This window comes from Meriones unguiculatus, chromosome 2 (assembly GCF_030254825.1).
Source record: "Meriones unguiculatus strain TT.TT164.6M chromosome 2, Bangor_MerUng_6.1, whole genome shotgun sequence".
In the NCBI taxonomy this organism is placed as follows: domain Eukaryota; kingdom Metazoa; phylum Chordata; class Mammalia; order Rodentia; family Muridae; genus Meriones; species Meriones unguiculatus.
In genome coordinates, this window is record NC_083350.1 from 140,910,391 (window position 1) to 140,929,735 (window position 19,345).

Genomic DNA, 19,345 nt, shown 5'->3' on the forward strand with positions numbered 1-19,345 from the left:
GCTGTCACCTGTGTCCACCTCCTCAATGCTGGGGTTATAGGTACAGGCCACCAAGCCTGTCTTTGTTGTTTCGTTTGCTTGGTTTTTTGTTTGTTAGTTTTAGATGCGTCTGAGAAATCAAACTTGGGTTCTCATGCTCGTAAGGCAAATGTTTTACCAGCTGATCATCTCCTCAGCCTCCAGTGTTTTTTCTATGAGAAATATTTTCATGTGAGTTACACGAGCTGACAGCTCAGTGCTCGACAGACATAGTAATGGCTTGTCATATGCTGACAAATCTCATGGGGAGCTAAAGTTTCATGAGAGCTGTCTTGAATTCCTTTTGCCTATGAGGAGAAAAGTGCTTCCTTGGCTTGTGTGAAGGAGACTAAAAAAAAGAGAAACTGTTGGAATCATACATATTTTCAGAATTAATAGGAAGTGGTCAGCATTTAAAGACTGTTTCTTATGTGAAAAGCTGTGGTGCCCACTTTGTCCTTCACACAGCAGGTTTGTAAGCAGATATGATTGTTCCTAGTGGTGGGGATCCAAACCTAGGGCCTTGTGCTTTCGAGGGAAGTGCTCTTATCTGGAAGCTACAACCCCAGCCGACCTTTTTCTTAGATGAGATCTGTATATAGCCCAAGCTGGCTTTGACCTGGTCCTCCTGCCTCAGCCGCCCAAGTGCTGGGATCACAAGTGTACCTGGCAGTGGTCAAGCCTTCAGCTGGAGCATCTCAGGGAGGGAGAGCTGGACCGCCCCCTGCAGCGCTCTCTGTTCCCTCCCTGGCTCTTTGCTACACTGTACAGCGTAGACCTGTGCCAGCCCACAGAGCGTGCTCTGGCCCCGGCCTGAGCCCTCACCACTGTGCTGTACTGCTCACACTGAAGGGACAGATGCTGTGTCAGCTTCACCAGGCCAACAATCAGGGCCCCGCCCAGCAAAGTCAACGAAGGCCAAAACAAGCAGTGGAAGACAACCTTGTGGCCAGACTTCCTCAGGACAACTCCCAGCTGGCCATCCGGACTGTAGAAGCAGGGGAAAGTTCCGTTTTTGTGATCGAAGAATTCCTTGATGTCCAGGGCACTGTTGAGCAGACCATCCCTGTCTCGCTGACACTTAGGTGTGTAAAAACACTACAAGTTTAGAGGAGGGGAAAAGCATTGTCAACAGTGGCTAGCACAAAGGACTCCAGGCTAATGTTGTGGTGGGGAATCATGCTCTCAGACATGGGTGTGGTGGTTGCAGGCCTTTAATCCCAACACTCAGGGAGGCAAAGGTAGGCTATGAGTTCGAGGCCAGCCTTGTCTACAAAGGGAGGACAGCCAAGGCTGCACAGAGAAACCGAACAAGAACATCGTCACACTGAATAGTGTGGTGGGAGGGTCGGCAGAAGGGCACAGAATGAAATGGCATGTCTGTTAGCTTTTGGGCTCCCATGTTGAAGGGATTACAGAAACGTGAGACATGGGGCCAGGGCGATGGCTCCGTACGTAAAAGTGCTTGCTGCCAGGCCTGACCGCTGTTCTATTCCCCAGGATTAATTACATGGTGGAAGGAGAATTACTTATGCCTGTGAGTTACCCTCTGACCTCATACACCGTGGCATTCCTGCTCACACACACAGGCACAGAGACACACCATGATATGCGTGCCTGCACATACACACACACACACACACACACACACACATATATTTCCTCGTGTGTGACTTTAGAAATGACTGCATCCACAATAGAAAATAAAAAACCTTAGATTAAGTGTTTAATCACCAACAACACTAGACTGTAGCATGTTATCTAATAAATCCTCTATAGTTATGTGTAACTGTGAACTGTAAATCACATGAACCAGTGGTGTAATTTTTTAAATAAGTCCTTTAAGTGTCTTAAGAATTACTAACTTGGCTGAAGGAAGACTGAGTTCATTCTAACCAGGGCTACAGTAGACATTGCCCACTTAGGACTTCGCACCAAGCCAGGGGCCTGGAATATGCCTCTCCTTTCTGCATTCTCCAAGACTGCTCTCAGCTTCATCTACCCTGATGGGAATACTCTGAACCTACTCAGAAGAGGCCGGGGCTTTGCTCAGTCTGTAGAGCCTGGCATGCACAAGCCCCTGTTCAGCCCTCAGCCCCTCATAACAAGGCCTGGTAATCCCAGCACTGGGGAGGGAGAGATAGATGATTCCAAAGTCCAAGGCCATCCTTGACTACAGAGTAAGTTTGGGGGCATTCTGGGACATATGACACACACAGCACACAGAGAGAGAAACAGACAGACAGACAGACTCCAAGAAAGAAATGTTCACTAGAAGGAAATTGATGTTTCCCAGATGGCTTGTTCCCTGCTCAGGACAGCACTTTGGAAGGGCAGCAGAAAAGAGTTTAATTGTCAAATCACATTACCTTGGGGTTGGTCCTGGCTGCTTCATCATCATAGTGGAGAAGCACTTTCTCTCCTGAGTGGCTGAGGTTCACAAACACCTGCAGACAGGGGTACCCGCCCTGGTCCTGGCAGCTGCCCTCACAGGTGAAGGCCAAGTCCAGCCAATCATCCTCAATGTGAGTGTGGATGGCGGTGCAGTTTGATTCTTCTCTATGAGAGCTTTGAAATAGAAAGAAAAGTGTTCTTCCTGAGTGGGGATGTGAGGTTCTGAAGGCAGCTATTGGAAAAGCAATTTCTGTGTTCTGAGGCACACTGAGCTGTTGGCTTGCAGCATACATCGGCACAAACATCACATCACATCCTGGTCAGGGGGACAGATGAGAAAAGAGCCAGGTGACAAGTGCCTCCGTTCTGATCCTCGGGGTGTATTTCCTCTCTGCCAGCCCTAATGCAGCACTGCCAGGATCAGAGTTCCCCTGAAGAAGATTATTTGTTATCAAGACTGGCTAGTATGGATTCCACGTGTTCTCTCACAGAGATTCTAACTCAGGAGGTCTGAGCGGAGGCCTGAGAATCTCTAAACTCATAGTTGTTAAGGTGCAAGCGTTGCAGCTGGGTGGCGCACATCTGTAATCTCAGCACTCTGAGAGGCAGGTGGATCTCTGCCAGCATAGTCTACAAAGTGAGTCCAGGACATCCAAGGCTACACAGAGAAACCCTGTCTCAAAAAAAAAAAAAAAAGCACTATGAGAACTGAACTAAATGTCATTACCCTTACTACTGAGCCACCAAGACTCACACTTGGAGAACTCACCATCCCTCACACAGTCATTTTTAGACGTATCTACCAGCTTGCTGGTGAAAGCGGGTCTTTGGAAGGGGTTCTGGTAGTAAGCCTGGTTCACCCTCCCCACCCTGCTTCCAGAGTCAGAGGCAAGTGGGCTGAGATCTCCACTCAGAAACAGGGTGTGATTTTGTGTCAGTGCATTCCTTAGGGTGCCAAGCTACATCCTGTTCATCTCTGTGTGTCAGGGAGCATGGCACAATGGCATATGTACCATCACAGTAGGCTTGGTTACATTGTCCTGGGAAGGCACTCCTGAGAGCTTGCCCTGTGTTGTGTACAGATAATAGTGTGCATACTGTCTTAGTTCCTTTTCTGTCGCTGTGATAAAACACCATGACCAAAGGCAACACAGAGTTTACAGAGTTTATTTAGGCTTATGGGTCCACAGGAATAAAAGCTGCCATAGCAGCAAGGCATGGCAGCCATTAGGTGTTGTGGCAGGACCGGGAAGTGGAAAGGTGAAATCCTCATCTACAATCACAGAGCAGAGATCAAACCGGAAGTGTGGATTCTTAAATTCTCAAGGTCCCCTCTAGTGACATGCTTCTTCCAGCAAGGCCACACCTACTAAATCTCCCCTAAACATCACCACCAACCAAGGACCAAGAGCTCAAATGCTGATAGGGAACATTTCTTGTTTAAACAGTCACAGGTACTGTGAACATAAGATCTCACAGTGGTGTTGAGAACCAACCTATATGTGCTGTCCTAGATTTTTTAGATCAAATTGGCCTGTAGCCATGCCTATGAGAGCTTGTCTTGAGTGATGATTGGTGGAGAACCCAGCCCTCTGTGGGTAGCCCTATCCCTAGGCAGAGCAGCCTGAGCTGTAATAAGAAAACAAGCTGAGTGTAAAAAAGCAAATGAGTCCGAGAGCAAGCTAGTAAGCAGACTTCCCGTCACGGTTCCTGCCCCCAGGTTCCTGACTTCCCTCTATAATAGTCTGACAAAAGGCTCCAGGCATGTCTGTAAGGAAGTTTCTAGATTGACCTGAGCGGGAAGACCCACACTGAGTAGTACCATCCCAGGGAACGGGATCATGGAGAGAAAGAGAAAGACCCAGCACCGTACACCACTGTCGTCTATGCTATCTCATCAGGACTGTACCCTCGAAGTGGGAGCTGAAACAGAGACTGCCTTCCTTGAGGTGCTTCTCAGCAGGTGTTTGGCCACAGTGGAAAGTGACTAACAGACTATCTGTGGGCTCTGTTCCCATGACCCTCCTGCAAGATGGGCAGGCCCCCTTTATTCCCACTTAACATTCAGAGCAGGTAAAAAGCCCTGTGTAGAGTCAGCGCTTTCTTACTGTGCTCTCAATATTAGCCATAAACAATCATTTTCCTTTAGAACAAATCTAAGGCACAAATCTGACCTTCAGGCCCAGGACATGAAAACCACTGGTGATGGGTGTATGCGGCAGCGGAGGCTACCTCAAAGTGCTGGGCTGGCTACCACGAGGCAAGCTAGAAGCTGGGGGACCTCAGACCACACAAGCCAAGGAGTATGGGCGGCCTCTAGAATTCTCTAGAAGGATTCTCTACAGCCCCTAGAAGAGAATCCAGCCCAGCTGATGCCTTGATGGGAGGCCTGGGTCAGGTTTCTGAACTCAAGAGATGTGAACTGCCAACTGCCCAGTGTAACAGTGCCCAGTACAGCTGCAACACAAAACTACACGGGTGCTCGGAAAACAGCTAAGTGACTGCAGCCCCGAAGACAAACGCAGCCGTTATAAGCAGCCTAAGAAAAATGGGGGGGCAAGTGAAAAATTACAGAAATGCTGGTGGGACAGTAAACACATTTGCCACATGAAGCCTAATCACCCACGTTCAATCACCAGAACTCAAATTATTTTAATTTTAAAAATGTGTTTATTAGTGGGCATGTGCATGCACGAGCCATGTCTCGGGGACCTCGGCTTCAATAGTGAGTGACATGGACCCACTTGTGCTAGGGCCAAGCCCGAACCCTTGAGGTGGAACAAAGTATTTAGAGCTTAAAAATGATGGGGTTCCTCCAGTAGCTCCGTGTTCCTTTGCCATGCGTCCCTCTTTTTATTGTTTGAGAGTTTCTTAGGTGCACATGTGTTTGATCAAATGCAACACCTTTTGTCTTTCCCCCTATCACTTTCATGTGTTTGTCTGTTTTAACCCTCAGGGCCCCTTCACTGACACCTGAATGCACAGGACTGTAGAACCATCTACTGGAGCATGGGTAGGCTCTGAGGGGTGGGATCCCTGAAGAAAGTGACTTCCTCCTGCTTCAGCCTTGAGTTGCCAATAGTTCCTCTGATAATGGGTAGAGCCTCTCATGTGCCTCACCATTTGTGCTGGGATTTTGCTGGCTTCATCTCCTGCAAGTCTCTTTCCCTTTGACTGAAAATGGAGGGTGGAGAGAGATACAAATCACCCTGGAAAAATATTTTTTTCTCAAGACAGGATTTCTTGGTGTAGCCCTGGGTCTTCTGGGCTTGCTTTGTAGACCAGCCTGGCCTGGAACTCAGAGCGATCTGCTGCCTCTGGCTCCTTGAGTGCTGGGATAACAGGCATGAGCCACTGTGCCCAGCTTATCCTGGAAATCTTTGGAAGAAGAGCCAGTGCTCTACTCTTAACCTCTGAGCCATCTCTCCAATCCCCCGCCCCCAATAGCCTAGAAATCTTAACTGTTATCTTTTATGGACTGCTCCCTGAGATGATGGACAATGATACAATGAGATGCTCTTCCTGGATCCCATTAAGCAATTTCCAGAAATACTTAGAAAGTGAAACAAATATGAGCCACAGATTGACATCAGTTTGCAACAGAGCTCCTGCAACCATCTCCCTGCTACATTGCATGTTTAAACAAATACTCTGGAGGCTGGATAGATGACTCAGCAGTTAAGATCAGGTACTGCTCTTGTAGAAGACACATGTTTGAATTCTAGAACTGATCAGTCTACTTGAAACCTCCTGTAACTCCAGCTACAGGGGATCTGACACCTCTGGCTTCCAAGAGCAGGTGCTGAGGGAAAAGGCATCTGCCACCAAGCCTGAAACTGAGTCCAATCCCTAGGACCCCCATGGAAAAGGCACCTGCCACCAAGCCTGAAACTGAGTCCAATCCCTAGGACCCCCATGGTCGAGGGAGAGAACTCACTCCCCAATATTACCTTGACATAACTAGCTGGTTCTCTCTCTCTCTCTCTCTCTCTCTTCCTCTCTCTTTCTTACTTTCTTGCTCTCTCACTCTCTTGCTGTTTCTCTTCTTTGTATCCTCTCTTTTTCTCTTCTCTCCCCTCTCTTTTACTCTCTTCTCACCTTCCCTCCCTCTCTCCTCATCTCCACATCTTCTCTCCCTCCCTCTGAATCTGCCCATATGTACATGAAATTTCTTCAGCTCACATAGAGCCATGGCATGTAGTCACATGTTTTGTTTTGTTTTAAGGTGAGGAAAAAGGATTAACAAGAAAGAGAGAGAAAGCTGGAAGGAACCCCGATGAAGAGCTGCAAATGTCCAACTAGAAGGTCACACAATCCCTTATGGTCACGAAGATGAACTAGGCCCTGGGCACCCTAGCAGCCACAGTAATTAGGGAGCAAGCAGATGCAAGATCCCAGTAAGTTACAGGGGTGGAAGGCAGGAGCAGAGAGAGCTTTCTCCTGGTGGCAATACCAGAGAGAAAGCCGGCTGACATCTCCTAGCAGGGGAGGTTTGGCGCTATCAACCATGCCAGTCTCAACTGGCAATGCCATCCTGTGCAGAAACTCACGTGGAGTGTGAACACTGGGGAACAAAGGAAGATTTCACACCTCCCTCTCTGCCCACACTGTGTCCAGCATAGACAGGCAAGCTCCAGCGGGCACTCAGGAGAATGGACTCCAGTGTTGTGCTGGACCCAGCCGGCAGCCCTGGGTCTTGGTCTGTGTCTAACCTGAGCATGAAGGGTTTCAACACAGTGGTTCCCAACAGGAAGAACATCAGCACGGAGGAGGCCATCATGGCAATGCCCAGCAGTGTGGCACGGTCCTCACCGGCGCTTGATGGAAGCTTTGGGTGTACCTTCAGCCGATCTCCATCACTTTTGCTTGAAGACAAGAGTGCTGTCCTTTGGGGAAGCCAGAAAGGAGGCTGTGTGAGCTCAAAAGAGCGCCAGCATCTACCATGTGGCAAACCTCAGTCAGGTTCACTGAGAGTCTGTAGCATCCCCCCAGATACCACACTCAGAGCTGAGAATGGGCACTATCAAAATAAGCTAACATAGTGTGTTGTCAAATATTTCTTAAGATATAAAAAGTTGGGTGTGACATAATTTATGTTATATTGGCAAATCATCATGTGTTGTTTAAGCTTGTTGAAAGTAGGCTCTGGGAGCAAGGAACAACTCCCTTCTCCCAGAATCCAGGGTTTGTTGTTGTTGTTTGCTTGCTTGTTTGTTTGTTTGTTTTGTCAAATACTCTCCAATACTCCTTGTTCTGGGTCAGGCTGGTCCCAAGTCTGTGTCAGAGAGAAAGGAGAATGGCTAAGAGTATGAATAGTACACAGCTTGGGACTGGGGGAAGTGGTAGTGATTAAAATGTTAGAGAACTCACGTTCCCCTTCCCAGATACCAGGTAAACCTGGGTAGATCCGAGTAATCATGGCAGTAGCCTGTAATTCCATCCTGAGTCTATTGTGTGTGATGGGGGGTGGCCCCGGAGCAAGCTACCCATAGGAGTAGCCATATCAGTAAGCTGTGGGTTTGATTGAGTGACCCTGCCTCAAGGAAAGCTATGGAAGAGCCCATCTAGAATGATTGAGGGCATCAGTTTAGTGCCTCCACACACATATGTGCAAACACAAGAAAATAGAAAATAAAAACAAAAATGTCATTGCATCCCTGACCAGCTGAAAGGTAAAACCTTTCCAAAGAAGGTTACTGTTGTCTTTAGCATGACATAAAACTGCCTGTAATGGGAACCAGAAGCTGGAAGACGCCTCCGTGGGGAGAACACTGCTCTATGTGCAAATCTTTCTCAGCTTCCAGCACGTTGCTCTGGACAGGACTTCCTCCGTCCTCTTTTTTTTTTTTTTTTTTTTTGATATCACGAGCCCCTGATTGGATAGTAGTTTTTGCTCTACCTGTTGCTGTTTGTATTTCACTTTTGCATACTACATCGGTAATATCATTTTAAGCTGAAAGTATAGCTGTGTTGGATCATTCTCCCTGCAGAACACTGAGGGTGAATGTCTGTGATCAGAAGTTCAAGGTCAGCCTTGGCTTCATAATGAGTTTGAAGCCAACCCAAGCTACATAAGACCCTGTATTAAAAAAATTATATATACATATATCTACCTTTCTGAATGCGATTTCTCCATGTTCTCTTGAATTCTGTATGGAAAGCACAACTGGAGAAACCACCTTTAGAATGAGTCATGTCTTGGGATACGAGGTTGCTCTTGTCACCCCTCCCACACCTCCTCATTACCCAGAATGCCCTTGGCCTAGTCTACTGCTCACAAGTTCAAGGTCCCTCTCCTTCCTGCCACAGTCCCTCCACTTCCCAGGGTCAGCAGTCATTCGCTTCTAGCAGTCTTTCTCCTTTAAGAGGCATCAGGAAATCATCAGCTGAAGAAATGCAGCTCCAAGTGTGGAGCCTGGGTCAGTCTGCTGAGAAAGCCTATGAAATTGTGAGCCAACATCAAACTAAACAGAGAGAAACTTAAAGCAATCCCACTAAAATCAGGGACAAGGCAAGGCTGCCCACTCTCTCCTTAACTCTTTAACATAGTTCTTGAAGTCCTTGCTAGAGCAATGAGACAATTAAAGGAAATCAAGGGGATACATATTGGAAAGGAAGAAGTCAAAGTATCACTATTTGCACATGATATGATAGTATACATGAGTGACCCCAAAAATTCTACCAGTGAATTCCTACAGCTGATAAACACTCAGCAAAGTAGCTGGATACAAAATTAACTAAAAAATCAGTAGCACTCCTGTATACAAAAGACAAATGGGCTTAGAAAAAATTAGGGAAACAACACCCTTCACAATAGCCACAAAGGACATAAAGTACCTTGGTGTAACTCTAACCATGCCACTTAAACACTTGTATGAAAAAAACTTGAAGTCTCTGTAGAAAGAAATAGAAGAAGAGATCAGAAGATAGAACAATCTCCCATGCTCATGGCTTGGCAGGATTATCATAGTAAAAATGGCCATCTTACCAAAAGCAATCTACAGATTCAACACAATTCCCATCAAATTACCAACACAATTCTTTACAGACCTTGAAAGAAAAATTCTCAACTTCATATGGGATAACAAGAAACCCAGAATTGCTAAAACAATCCTCTACAATAAAAGATCTTCTGGAAGTATCTCTGTCCCTGATCTCAAGCTGAACTATATAGCAACAGTAATAAAAACTGCATGGTACTGACATAGAAACAGAATGGTGGATCAATGGAATCAAACAGAAGACCCAGAAATAAACCCACACACTTATGGACACTTGATTTTTTAAAGATGCCAAAACCATACAATGGAAAAAAGTTAGCATCTTCAACAAATGGTGCTGGTCTAACTGGATATCTACATGTAGAAAAATGCAAATAGATCTATACTTATCACCCTGCACAAAACTAAAGTCCCAGTGAATTAAAGACCTCAACATAAAACCAGACACATTAAACCTGTTAGAAGAAAAAGTGGGGAAGAGCCTTGAACTCATTTGGCACAGGAGACAACTTCCTGAACAGAACACCACAGCACAGGCTCTGAGATCAACAATCAATAAATGGGACCTCATGAAACTGAAAAGCTTCTGTAAAGCAAAGGACACTGTCATCAGAACAAAACGACAGCCTACAGATTGGGAAAGGATCTTCACCAACCCTATATCTGACAGAGGGTTAATATCCAGAATATCTAAAAAAACTCAAGAAGTTAAACAGTAACAAATCAACTAATCCAATTAAAAAATGGGGTGCAGAGCTAAACAAAGAATTCTCAATAGAGAAATACCAAATGGCAGAGAAACACCTAAAGAAATGCTCAACATCCTTAGTCATCAGGGAAATGCAAATCAAAACAACCCTGAGATTTCACCTTACACCCATCAGAATTGCTAAGATAAGAAACTCAAGTGACAACACATGCTGGAGAGGATGTGGAGAAAGGGGAACTCTCCTCCACTGCTGGTGGGAATGTAAACTGGTACAACCACTTTGTAAATCAATTTGGTGCTTTCTCAGACACCAGACTGAAGGAATAGTGCTACCTCAAGACACCTCAATAGACACCAGGTAGTAGGAACAGTGCTACCTCAAGATTCAGCTATACCACTCCTAGGCATATATCCAAAATATGCTCAAGTATACAACAAGGACATTTGCTCAACCATGTTCATAGCAGCTTATTCATAATAGCCAGAATCTGGAAATGACCCAGATGTCTCTCAGTTGAGGAATGGATACAGAAATTGTGGTACATTTACACAATGGAATACTACTCAGCAATTAAAAACAAGGAAACCATGAAATTTGCAGGCAAATGGTGGGAACTAGACAAGATCATCCTAAGTGAAGTATCCCAGAAGCAGAAAGACACACATAGTATATACTCACTTATAAGTGGGTATTAGACATATAATATAGGGTAATCATACTAAAATCTGTACACCTAAAGAAGCTAAGCAAGAAGGAGGACCCTGGGTAAGATACTCAATCCTCATCCAGAAAGGCAAATGGGATAGGCACTGGAAGAGGATGAAACAACAGGACAGGAACCTACCACAGAGGGCCTGTGAAACACTCTACCCAGCAGATGCTGAGACTCATAGCCAAACTGTGGGCAGAATGCAGGGAATCTTATGAAAAAATGGGGAGAGAGTAGGACCTGGAGGTGACTGGAACTCCACAAGGAGAGCAACAGAACCAAAATATCTGGGCCCACGAGTCTTTTCTGAGACTGATACTCCAACCAAGGACCATGGATATAACCTAGAACTCCTGCACAGATGTGGCCCATGGCAGCTCAGTCTCCAAATGGGTTCCCTAGTAAGGGGAACAGGGACTGTCTTTGACATGAACTCAGTGGCTGGCTCTTTGAGCACCTCCCCCTGAGAGGGAAGCAAGCCACAGAGGAAGACAATGCAGACAGTCCTGATGAGACATGATAGGCTAGGGTCAGATGGAAGGGGAGGAGAACCTCCCCTATCAGTGGACTGGGAAAGGGGCATAGGAGGAGAAGGGGGGGAGGGAAGGAGGGATTGGGACAGGATGAGGGGGGTACAGCTGGGATACAAAGTGAATAAATTGTAATAAATAAAAAAGTAAATAAATAGAAAGAAAAAAAATAAATTGTGACTCAAGCAAAAGCCCCCATCACAGAAATTGCCAGTTGTTTTGTTTTGTTTTGCTTTGCTTTGCTTTCCAAAAGCATATGCCATATTTGCCCTCATTCTCTGCCTTCTCTCCACTGGCATCTCAGACTGTGGTGGTGGCGAATCCACATTGTCCTAGAAGACACCACTGAGAAGGGCATCCACACCTCTGGCTAATGCCACTGTGGGATCCCAGCAAGACTTGAAAGGGTTATGGTGGGGGGGGGATTTATTTATTTTGTGTAATGGAGGTTGGTATGCGTACACACTATGATAGCTCTTGTATGGAGATCGGAGCCCAGCTCACAAAGAATCAGTTCTTCCCTTCCACCATGTGGGCTCTGGGAATTGAACTCAGGTTATTGGATGTGGTATTAAGCATCCTTTCCCACTGAGCAATTTTGCCAGCCCTTCCTGGGAAATTGTAATTTCTCACCATTCATAAAATTCTCCCTCCTGCCAGGGGCAGTGGCACACGCCTGTAATCCCAGCTCTCTGGGAGGCAGAGGCAGGAGGATCTCTGTGAGTTCCAAGCCAACCTGGTCTACAAAGTGAGTCCGGGATAACCAAGGCTACACAGAGAAACCCTGTCTCAATAAAAAAAAAAAAGAAAGAAAGAAAACAGAGAGAGAGACTGTCTTTTGGTTCTACATGGAGGTGTGCACCAAAATGGTACGCACAAGCACGCAGAGAGAAAGACAGAGAGAGAGAGATTACAGGCATGCACCACTGCACCTGGTTCAGTGTCTCTCTCTCTTTTGACCACTACACATGCCAGGCTAGGAGCCTCTTCCCCTGCCTCCACTTCACTGTAAGAGTACTATGGCTATAGAAACTGACCACTGAGCTCAGCCTGTTTGTCTGTTTGTTTAATGTGGGTTCTAAGGGTGTGAACTCAAGTCCTCATGCTAACAAAACAAGCACTTTGCCCACTGAACCATCTCGCCAGCCCTCTCCACTTTACGTTTTGACACACGGTCTCACAGTGAGCCGTGGCTGGGGCTCTTCGCTTAAGCAAGGCTAGCCAGGCAGCAAGCCCAGAGATCCTCCTGCCTCTGCCTCTGCCTCTGCCTCTGCCTCCACCGGTGTCTGGCTTTTTGTGTGTTCTGAGGGACCGAGCATGGGTCCTCATGCTTTCAGAGGAAGCACTCAACCCCGAGCCGTGTCCTCAGACTGTGGGGCTTCTTACACCACTCATCACACCCAACTAAAACGCCAAGCTACAAGCCTGACTTGTCAGAGTCTCACTGTGAGGATGGAGCAGAAGCAGCAGCATCCTGGCTCAGACATGCCATCACTATTTCTACCCACTCTACACCAAGTATTTGTGGGAAACTGGCAGGTGTAGACAATAAAACATTGTATTAAAAACAAGTTTTAATCTACTACATACAGCGAGTGGACTTTTAAATAAATGAAGAGATGTTTTAGTACATCAAGCGCTCATGGCTCAAAGATATTTCCTATATAAACAGTATATAAAAACTTTATACACGGAGACTGTGGATATAAAATAGCCCAGTCATGGAGAACAATCATTACGAAGATTCCACAAGAAACTAAAAGTGAACCGCCTGTGTCCCTTCTGGGTTTACACTAGGAGATTTGTAGTCCAGTATATTACAGAAATGCTTGCACAAAATATTTGTTGCAGCTCTCTTAACAGAAGTCATATCAGTAGTCACATCGCAGTACTCGTATTAAACCCTACTGCACGAAAGTGATTCCACAGAGCGAGGATGTAAAGTAATCTCTTTAGAAAGAAGCGTTTATGCAGTACGCTCAGAGGAGGGCAGGTGGAGGGAAAACTAGAACCGTCTGCAGTCCACATGCTGATGATCTTACCCGGTACAAGTAATGGGTTTCTGTTTCGGCTGTGTGGCACACTGCCTTCCCACCCCAGCTGAGCACATTGCCAGTGCTGACTAAAGCTTAAAACTGAAAGAGAAAAATGCAAAGGACTAAATGTACCTGAAAATGGGAGCGCTAGCCTGGGCATGGTGCCGGAAGCTGAGACAGGAAGGCCATGAGTTTGAGGACGGCCTGGGCAAGACTGTTTTACAGGGGGTGGGGAGAAGGGTAAAGAACAAAAGGCAGAGTAAAGCCTTCACCTTCTGGACCTCGGGTTGGTATGTGACAGGGAGAGGTCTAGCCAAATGCAGATTTTACAATACCATTCAGATGGAGCCTGGACCCCAAAGGACCTGAGTCAGTGTGAGGAGAATACAGACCCAGTGAACACCCTTCCATGGGAGACTCAAGAAGAATCCTTTCTGAAGGAGGAAGCTGGGAAGAGGAAGGAAATTCCAACTGCCCCTGGAATGTTACACCCTGGCCGCAGTCCTCAGGGAGCTGGCGGTCAGGGTTCTGGTTCTGTTCAGCTGTGTGCTTGGCTGATTAATTGATGGAGACAGCATCTTCCTCTATGACTAGGCTGGCCTTGAACTCATGATCATTCTGCCTCAGCCTCCCAAGCGCTGGGACTATAAAGGCGAGCCAGCACATGGGTGGAGTTTGTAGTTGGATACCACACCACCCCATATCCAAGGACCCCAGATTAAGACGTCAGTTTAACACTGTCCCCTCAGTCACGCAGAAAAGCCAACAAGGGTCCAATAGAGGAGTCTGCTTCAGCTTTGTTCTGGAAAGCACCACAGGGCTTTAAGGAGTGCATGCTCACACTCAGAAATCACACAACACAGGACAAAGAGAAAAGGGCCTTTGATTGCAAAAACAAACCCAAAATAATGGAATGAGATCCATAACATGTGTTTAGTTTTGTTTTTGTTTTTTAGGTTTTTTGAAAAATATAAAGCCGGGCTTGTTGGCACATGCCTGCAATCCCAGCATTCTGGGAGGCAGAGTCAGGCAGTCTACAAAGCAAGTCCAGGACAGCCAAGGCTACACAGAGAAACCCTGTCTCGAAAAAAACAAAAACAATAACAAAACAAAAAGAAAAAAATTACATACATGATATTTAAGAAAACAGGATTAAAATATCAAAAAGAATAAGAGCATCTAAGATATGACTAAGCTGATATGATTTCTTTATCTTTTTTAATCCAGATAGTGGGCTGGAGAGATGGCTCAGAGGTCAGCAGCATCGACAGTTTTTCCAGAGGACCGAAGTTCAGCTCCCTGCACCCATGCTAGCCTCTTACAAAAGCCAGTAACTTCAGCTGCAGGAGATCTGATATCTTTTTTAGGTTTCTGCTAAGCACTTACACACACACACACACACACAGAGAGAGAGAGAGAGAGAGAGAGAGAGAGAGAGAGAGAAACAGAGAGACGGTGAGAGAAAGCAATAATACAAAATAACCTAAAAAAAATCTAGGAAGAATTTCTACAAATGAGAAAGTTACAAAAAGTGAAAGAAAACAGAGATGAGGCAAGAAGATCAAAATTTGTGAGCAGACTTAATTATCAATTAGACCCACCTGAAAAGATAATCACCAAGAAGCTGGGTCTACAAAATAGCCAAAGGGCAATACATTCAGCTTTTAAAATTGAGGTTAAAGATTTTAAAATTAGAGGATAAAGGAAATGGAAGAGGGCAAGCACAGTGACCTGTGCCTGTAATCCCGGTAGTTCCACGCTGGAGGCAGGAAAAGGAGACGTTCCTTGCCTACTTACTGAGCTGGAGGCTAGCCTCATTTATGTGAGACCTTGTATAAGAGATGGGGAGACAGGTTGGGAGTAAGACGATAATATTGTTATAAATTTCTTATGAATCTAAAACACAGACATAAAGAAAGGTATCAATCAGAATGTTACAAAAAGCAAGCTGAAGGGCTGGAAAGCTGGCTCCGGAGCTGAGAGTGGGTGTGGCTCCATTGCAGAGGGCCCAGCACCTGTGGTGGACTAGAGTTCACAGATTGCCTGTAATTCCAGCTCTGGGAGATCTGATGCGCTCTTCTAGGCTCCAAGGGCATGCACACACACACACACACACACACACACACAGAGACAGAGAGAACACCAACATGAACCTTAAAAAAATCTATATTAAATATAAAGATGGTATAACACTGAGTAAAACTCCATTTGCCTGGAAGATTCAGTTCTGATTGATATGTATCACCATATCACTGCCTCACTAACAGAACTGTGAGGATAAGCAGACAAAATCCAATCAGATTTGACGCTTTTTTTTTTTTTACAGCCTTTGTAAGTGCTTTATGACTCACCCAGCCACGACAATAAAGTGATGAGAGAGGCACAGCCATAAAGAGCACTTACTGCTCTTTCAGAGGCCCTGAGTGTGGTTCCCAGCAGCCACACAGTGGCTCACAACCAGTCATAACTCCAGTTCCAGGGCATCTGATGCCCACTTTCTACCTCCAAGGCCACCAAGCACACACATGGTGCACATACATACATTCAGGCAAAAAAAAAAATCAAAATCAAAGAAAAACTTTTTAAAATATAAAGAAGAAACAGGAGCAAACCACTTGCTTCTCTAAGTTATGAATGTAGACCATTTGTCCTCCTTAAGTGTAGACAGGGTAGTTATGACCCGACCACAAAATGAGCCATAAAGTGGCAGCAAACATCAGAGTATCTGTCAGTGAGCGGAACTCACCTTTGATCTCATTGGCGTGGGAAACTTGGAAACTGTGAGGAAATCTAAAGCCTTGTTTTTTTAAAAAAATATTTATTTATTTAGTCATTAGTCATTCACTTATTATGAATACAATATTCTGCCTGCATGTACACCTGCAGGCCAGAAGGGGGCACCAGATCTCATTATAGATGGTTGTGAACCACCATGTGGTTGCTGGAAATTGAACTCAGGACCTTTGGAAGAGCAGCAGTGCTCTTAACCTCTGAGCCTTCTCTCCAGCCCCCTATAAGCCTTGTTTTAAGGTTTAAGGTTTACCCCACCCCCATGTGTATGTGTGTATACCCAAGAGCAGTGCCCTCAGAAGCCCAGAGGCCTGGGGTCCCATTGGAGCTGGAGTTTTGGGTGATGAGGAACTGTTTAATGTGGGTTGGGAACTGAACCTTGGCCCTTTACAAGCGCAGTGTGTAGTGTTAACCACTGAACCATCTTCTCTCCAGCCTCAAGTCTGTCATTTAAAAAAAATTACTATTATTTTATGTGTACAAATGTTTTGCCTACATGTGCTATGTGCACCACATTCATGACTGGTGCCCTGGAGGTCAGAGGAGGGCACTGAATTTCCTGGTCTTCTGGAAAAGCATCCAATGCTCTTCCATCTCTCCAGCTCCTCAAGTTTGTCATTGTAGGTACAGTTTCCTTCCTACATTATTTCTGTCTTTGTATTGTTTTAAGCAAGTTTGATCACATTAGTTTATTTTTTTTAATCTTGTATTTCTCACTCAATTGTAAGCTCTCTATGATTTAACAATCCATCAACCAGAAAAGGCATACAGTTCTTGACTGCATCCTCAAAGTTGACCAGTACTAGCTGTCTTCAGTTTCTCAGCCTCTAATGGCCCTGCCTGTGATGATCTCAGCGGTATTTACAAGCACCTTTTATCCCAGGATCTCCAAGTGATTAAGAATGATCTCATTTGTGCTCTAGTCAGTAAGATGAGTCAGTAGTGTTTTAATTATTTTCTTTTGCCAGAAAGACTGATGTCCTGGAGACATCAATCAGCAGTATACTCCCTGCCCTTTCCCTACCCTGTCCTCCCTGTCCTCCCCATCCTGTCTAGCCCTCCCTGCCCTGTCCTCCCCACCTTGCCCTCTCTGCCCTGTCCTCCCTGCAGAAGACTTTCCAATCAGACCTAAGCACTGCAGAACCTCCCAAGCCTTCTTCTCCACTGGAGGCAGACTGAGTCGATAAGAGCATGAACAGGCTAGCTCTTGCTCCACAGCTTCCCTGAGTGTGGTGAGGACAGCCTGCCTTTTGACTCCTGAACTGCACAAGAACTTGGCCACACACTATGATTCACCTGTGAGAATTCACATGCATTTGCGATGCTGAAGGCTTTGGTCATTGCTCTTATTCTGGGTGTTGGTTTTTTAATTACAAAATTGCTTAGCAATTTTTTTTTTTCGGAACAATAAATGAGGTTGAATAAAAGCCACCACCAAATTTAGGGAGGGAACAAAGAGCAGCTCTGCATCTCAGGAATGACAGCGAGACTCAGGGTCAGTGGGGACAGGTCGGACTGTCTTCCATCTAGGTTGTCTTATGGGGAGCGTGTTCACTTCCACCTGCTGGCTTGGTTGCTATTCAGTCTCCCCCCGCACAATGACTCACTGTAACTGTTTACTCATAAAAGCATTGGTTCATAGCTAGGAGAGTCTCTTTGCTCTGTGGTCTGACCCTCCTACCAAGCTGAATCCCACTCCCGACTCATTCAACACCCCTTCCTCTTTCCTTCATACCCTATCCTAAATACCCAGGAGGGTAGTTAAAACTGAAGGTAAGTGGGTACCGAGCTCCCCATTCTGCCTATAGCACTAACAGGCCATCCAAGCTCCCTGTCTGGAGAAAACTTGGCTTCAAGGTGTGCCCCTCCCGAGAATGTGCCAGCACATCTCTTAATATCTCATCTCAGAAACCCCGGCACTTCTCTCCTCTCCTCTCACTGCTGCCCAACCCTGGCACAGAAGTGGGGGCCCTACTTCCCTGAACGTAAAAACTTTTTGCATACCCTTGGGGAGAAGGGACCTAAAATAAGCCTTTTCACTTCCTATTTATTCGGTGTAGCTGGGTGGTTAACACCAGTAACCCCCGTACTTGGGAGATGGAGGTAGGAAGAGCTGTAGTTCAAGGTCAGCCTCAGGTACGTAGCAAGTTTGCAGTCGGCCTGGGCTGCATGAGATCCTGTCTCAAACAAACAAACAAACAAACTCCTCAAACTAGCAAAACCCAATAAAAAAGGTAAAATGTATATAGAATATATAGACCTAGCTAGAGAGTTCAAGGAAGAGTGTACCACTGTGCTAGAGCACACACAGATAAGCGTCTCTGTTTCAAGATAAGATGAGTGGTGAAGGCTCAAGTCATGCAGCCGCCTAGATGGGGAGCTGGCACCTGAATCTTGGCACGGACCATCAAGCCTTCACCAACAGGCTTCACCAAAGGCTGGCGCCATTTCTTCATTCCTTCACACAAAACGTATTTGTTGAGCACTGCTTTGAGTGCTGGGATCCAGAGCCCACACCGCCTGCGTCCCTATGCATACACGTACAGTGTTCCACATCGCCCCAGCATTGAAGACGTGGAGGCAGGAAGGTCATTCTTCACTGTATAGAGAGCTTGGAGCCTGGGCTACAAGAGATCCAGTCTCAAAATAGCAACCAAAGGTGAGGGTCGGGTGGAGGTGGGGGTTAGGAGGGGTTGGGGGATAAGAAAGCGTGTGTTTGCAGGTACCTGGGAGGCATTGCAAGCTGGCCTCCTCAAAGCACCTGCGAAGCTCAGCGTCCGAAACTAGCATGCCCGTCTAGTAGCTGCACACAGCTTGTTCAGCAGGACGCACACTAGCAGGAGATTCGGGGGGGGGGGGGGCTTACCTCCCCTGGCGCCTTCGACCACCCTGTAGTGTGATTTGGACCGGGATGCTGAAGGGCTGCATAAGGCCAGGGGCTGGCCAGAACAGACGCTCCTGGCCCGAGGCGTGCCCTTCTAGAGTGCAGGAAGCTTAGGCATCATCGGAAGTGGAGTCCCAGAGGGCGTTGCCAAGCCCCTGCCCGGCCACAGCCACCAGGACCTCCGGTGCGTCCAGAGCTGCAGGACCCCTAGACGTTTCCTAGAGAGGTGGGAATTGGGCAGCCTGGCTGCAAAGCTGAGCACTCGGGCACAGA

The 19,345-nt window shown here is 46.3% G+C and overlaps 1 protein-coding gene across 1 annotated transcript; it reads right to left on the reverse strand.

Moving 5' to 3' along the window:
- Window positions 1-464: 464 nt before the first annotated feature.
- Kcnmb3 (potassium calcium-activated channel subfamily M regulatory beta subunit 3) lies at window positions 465-19,116 on the reverse strand. The gene is made up of 4 exons (XM_021649918.2): window positions 19,055-19,116; window positions 7,125-7,298; window positions 2,388-2,586; window positions 465-1,116 (listed from the first exon to the last, which is right to left on the reverse strand). The coding sequence occupies exons 1-4, from the start codon at window positions 19,114-19,116 to the stop codon at window positions 703-705; spliced, it is 849 nt and encodes a 282-aa protein (XP_021505593.1). The 3' UTR covers window positions 465-702.
- Window positions 19,117-19,345: the final 229 nt, after the last annotated feature.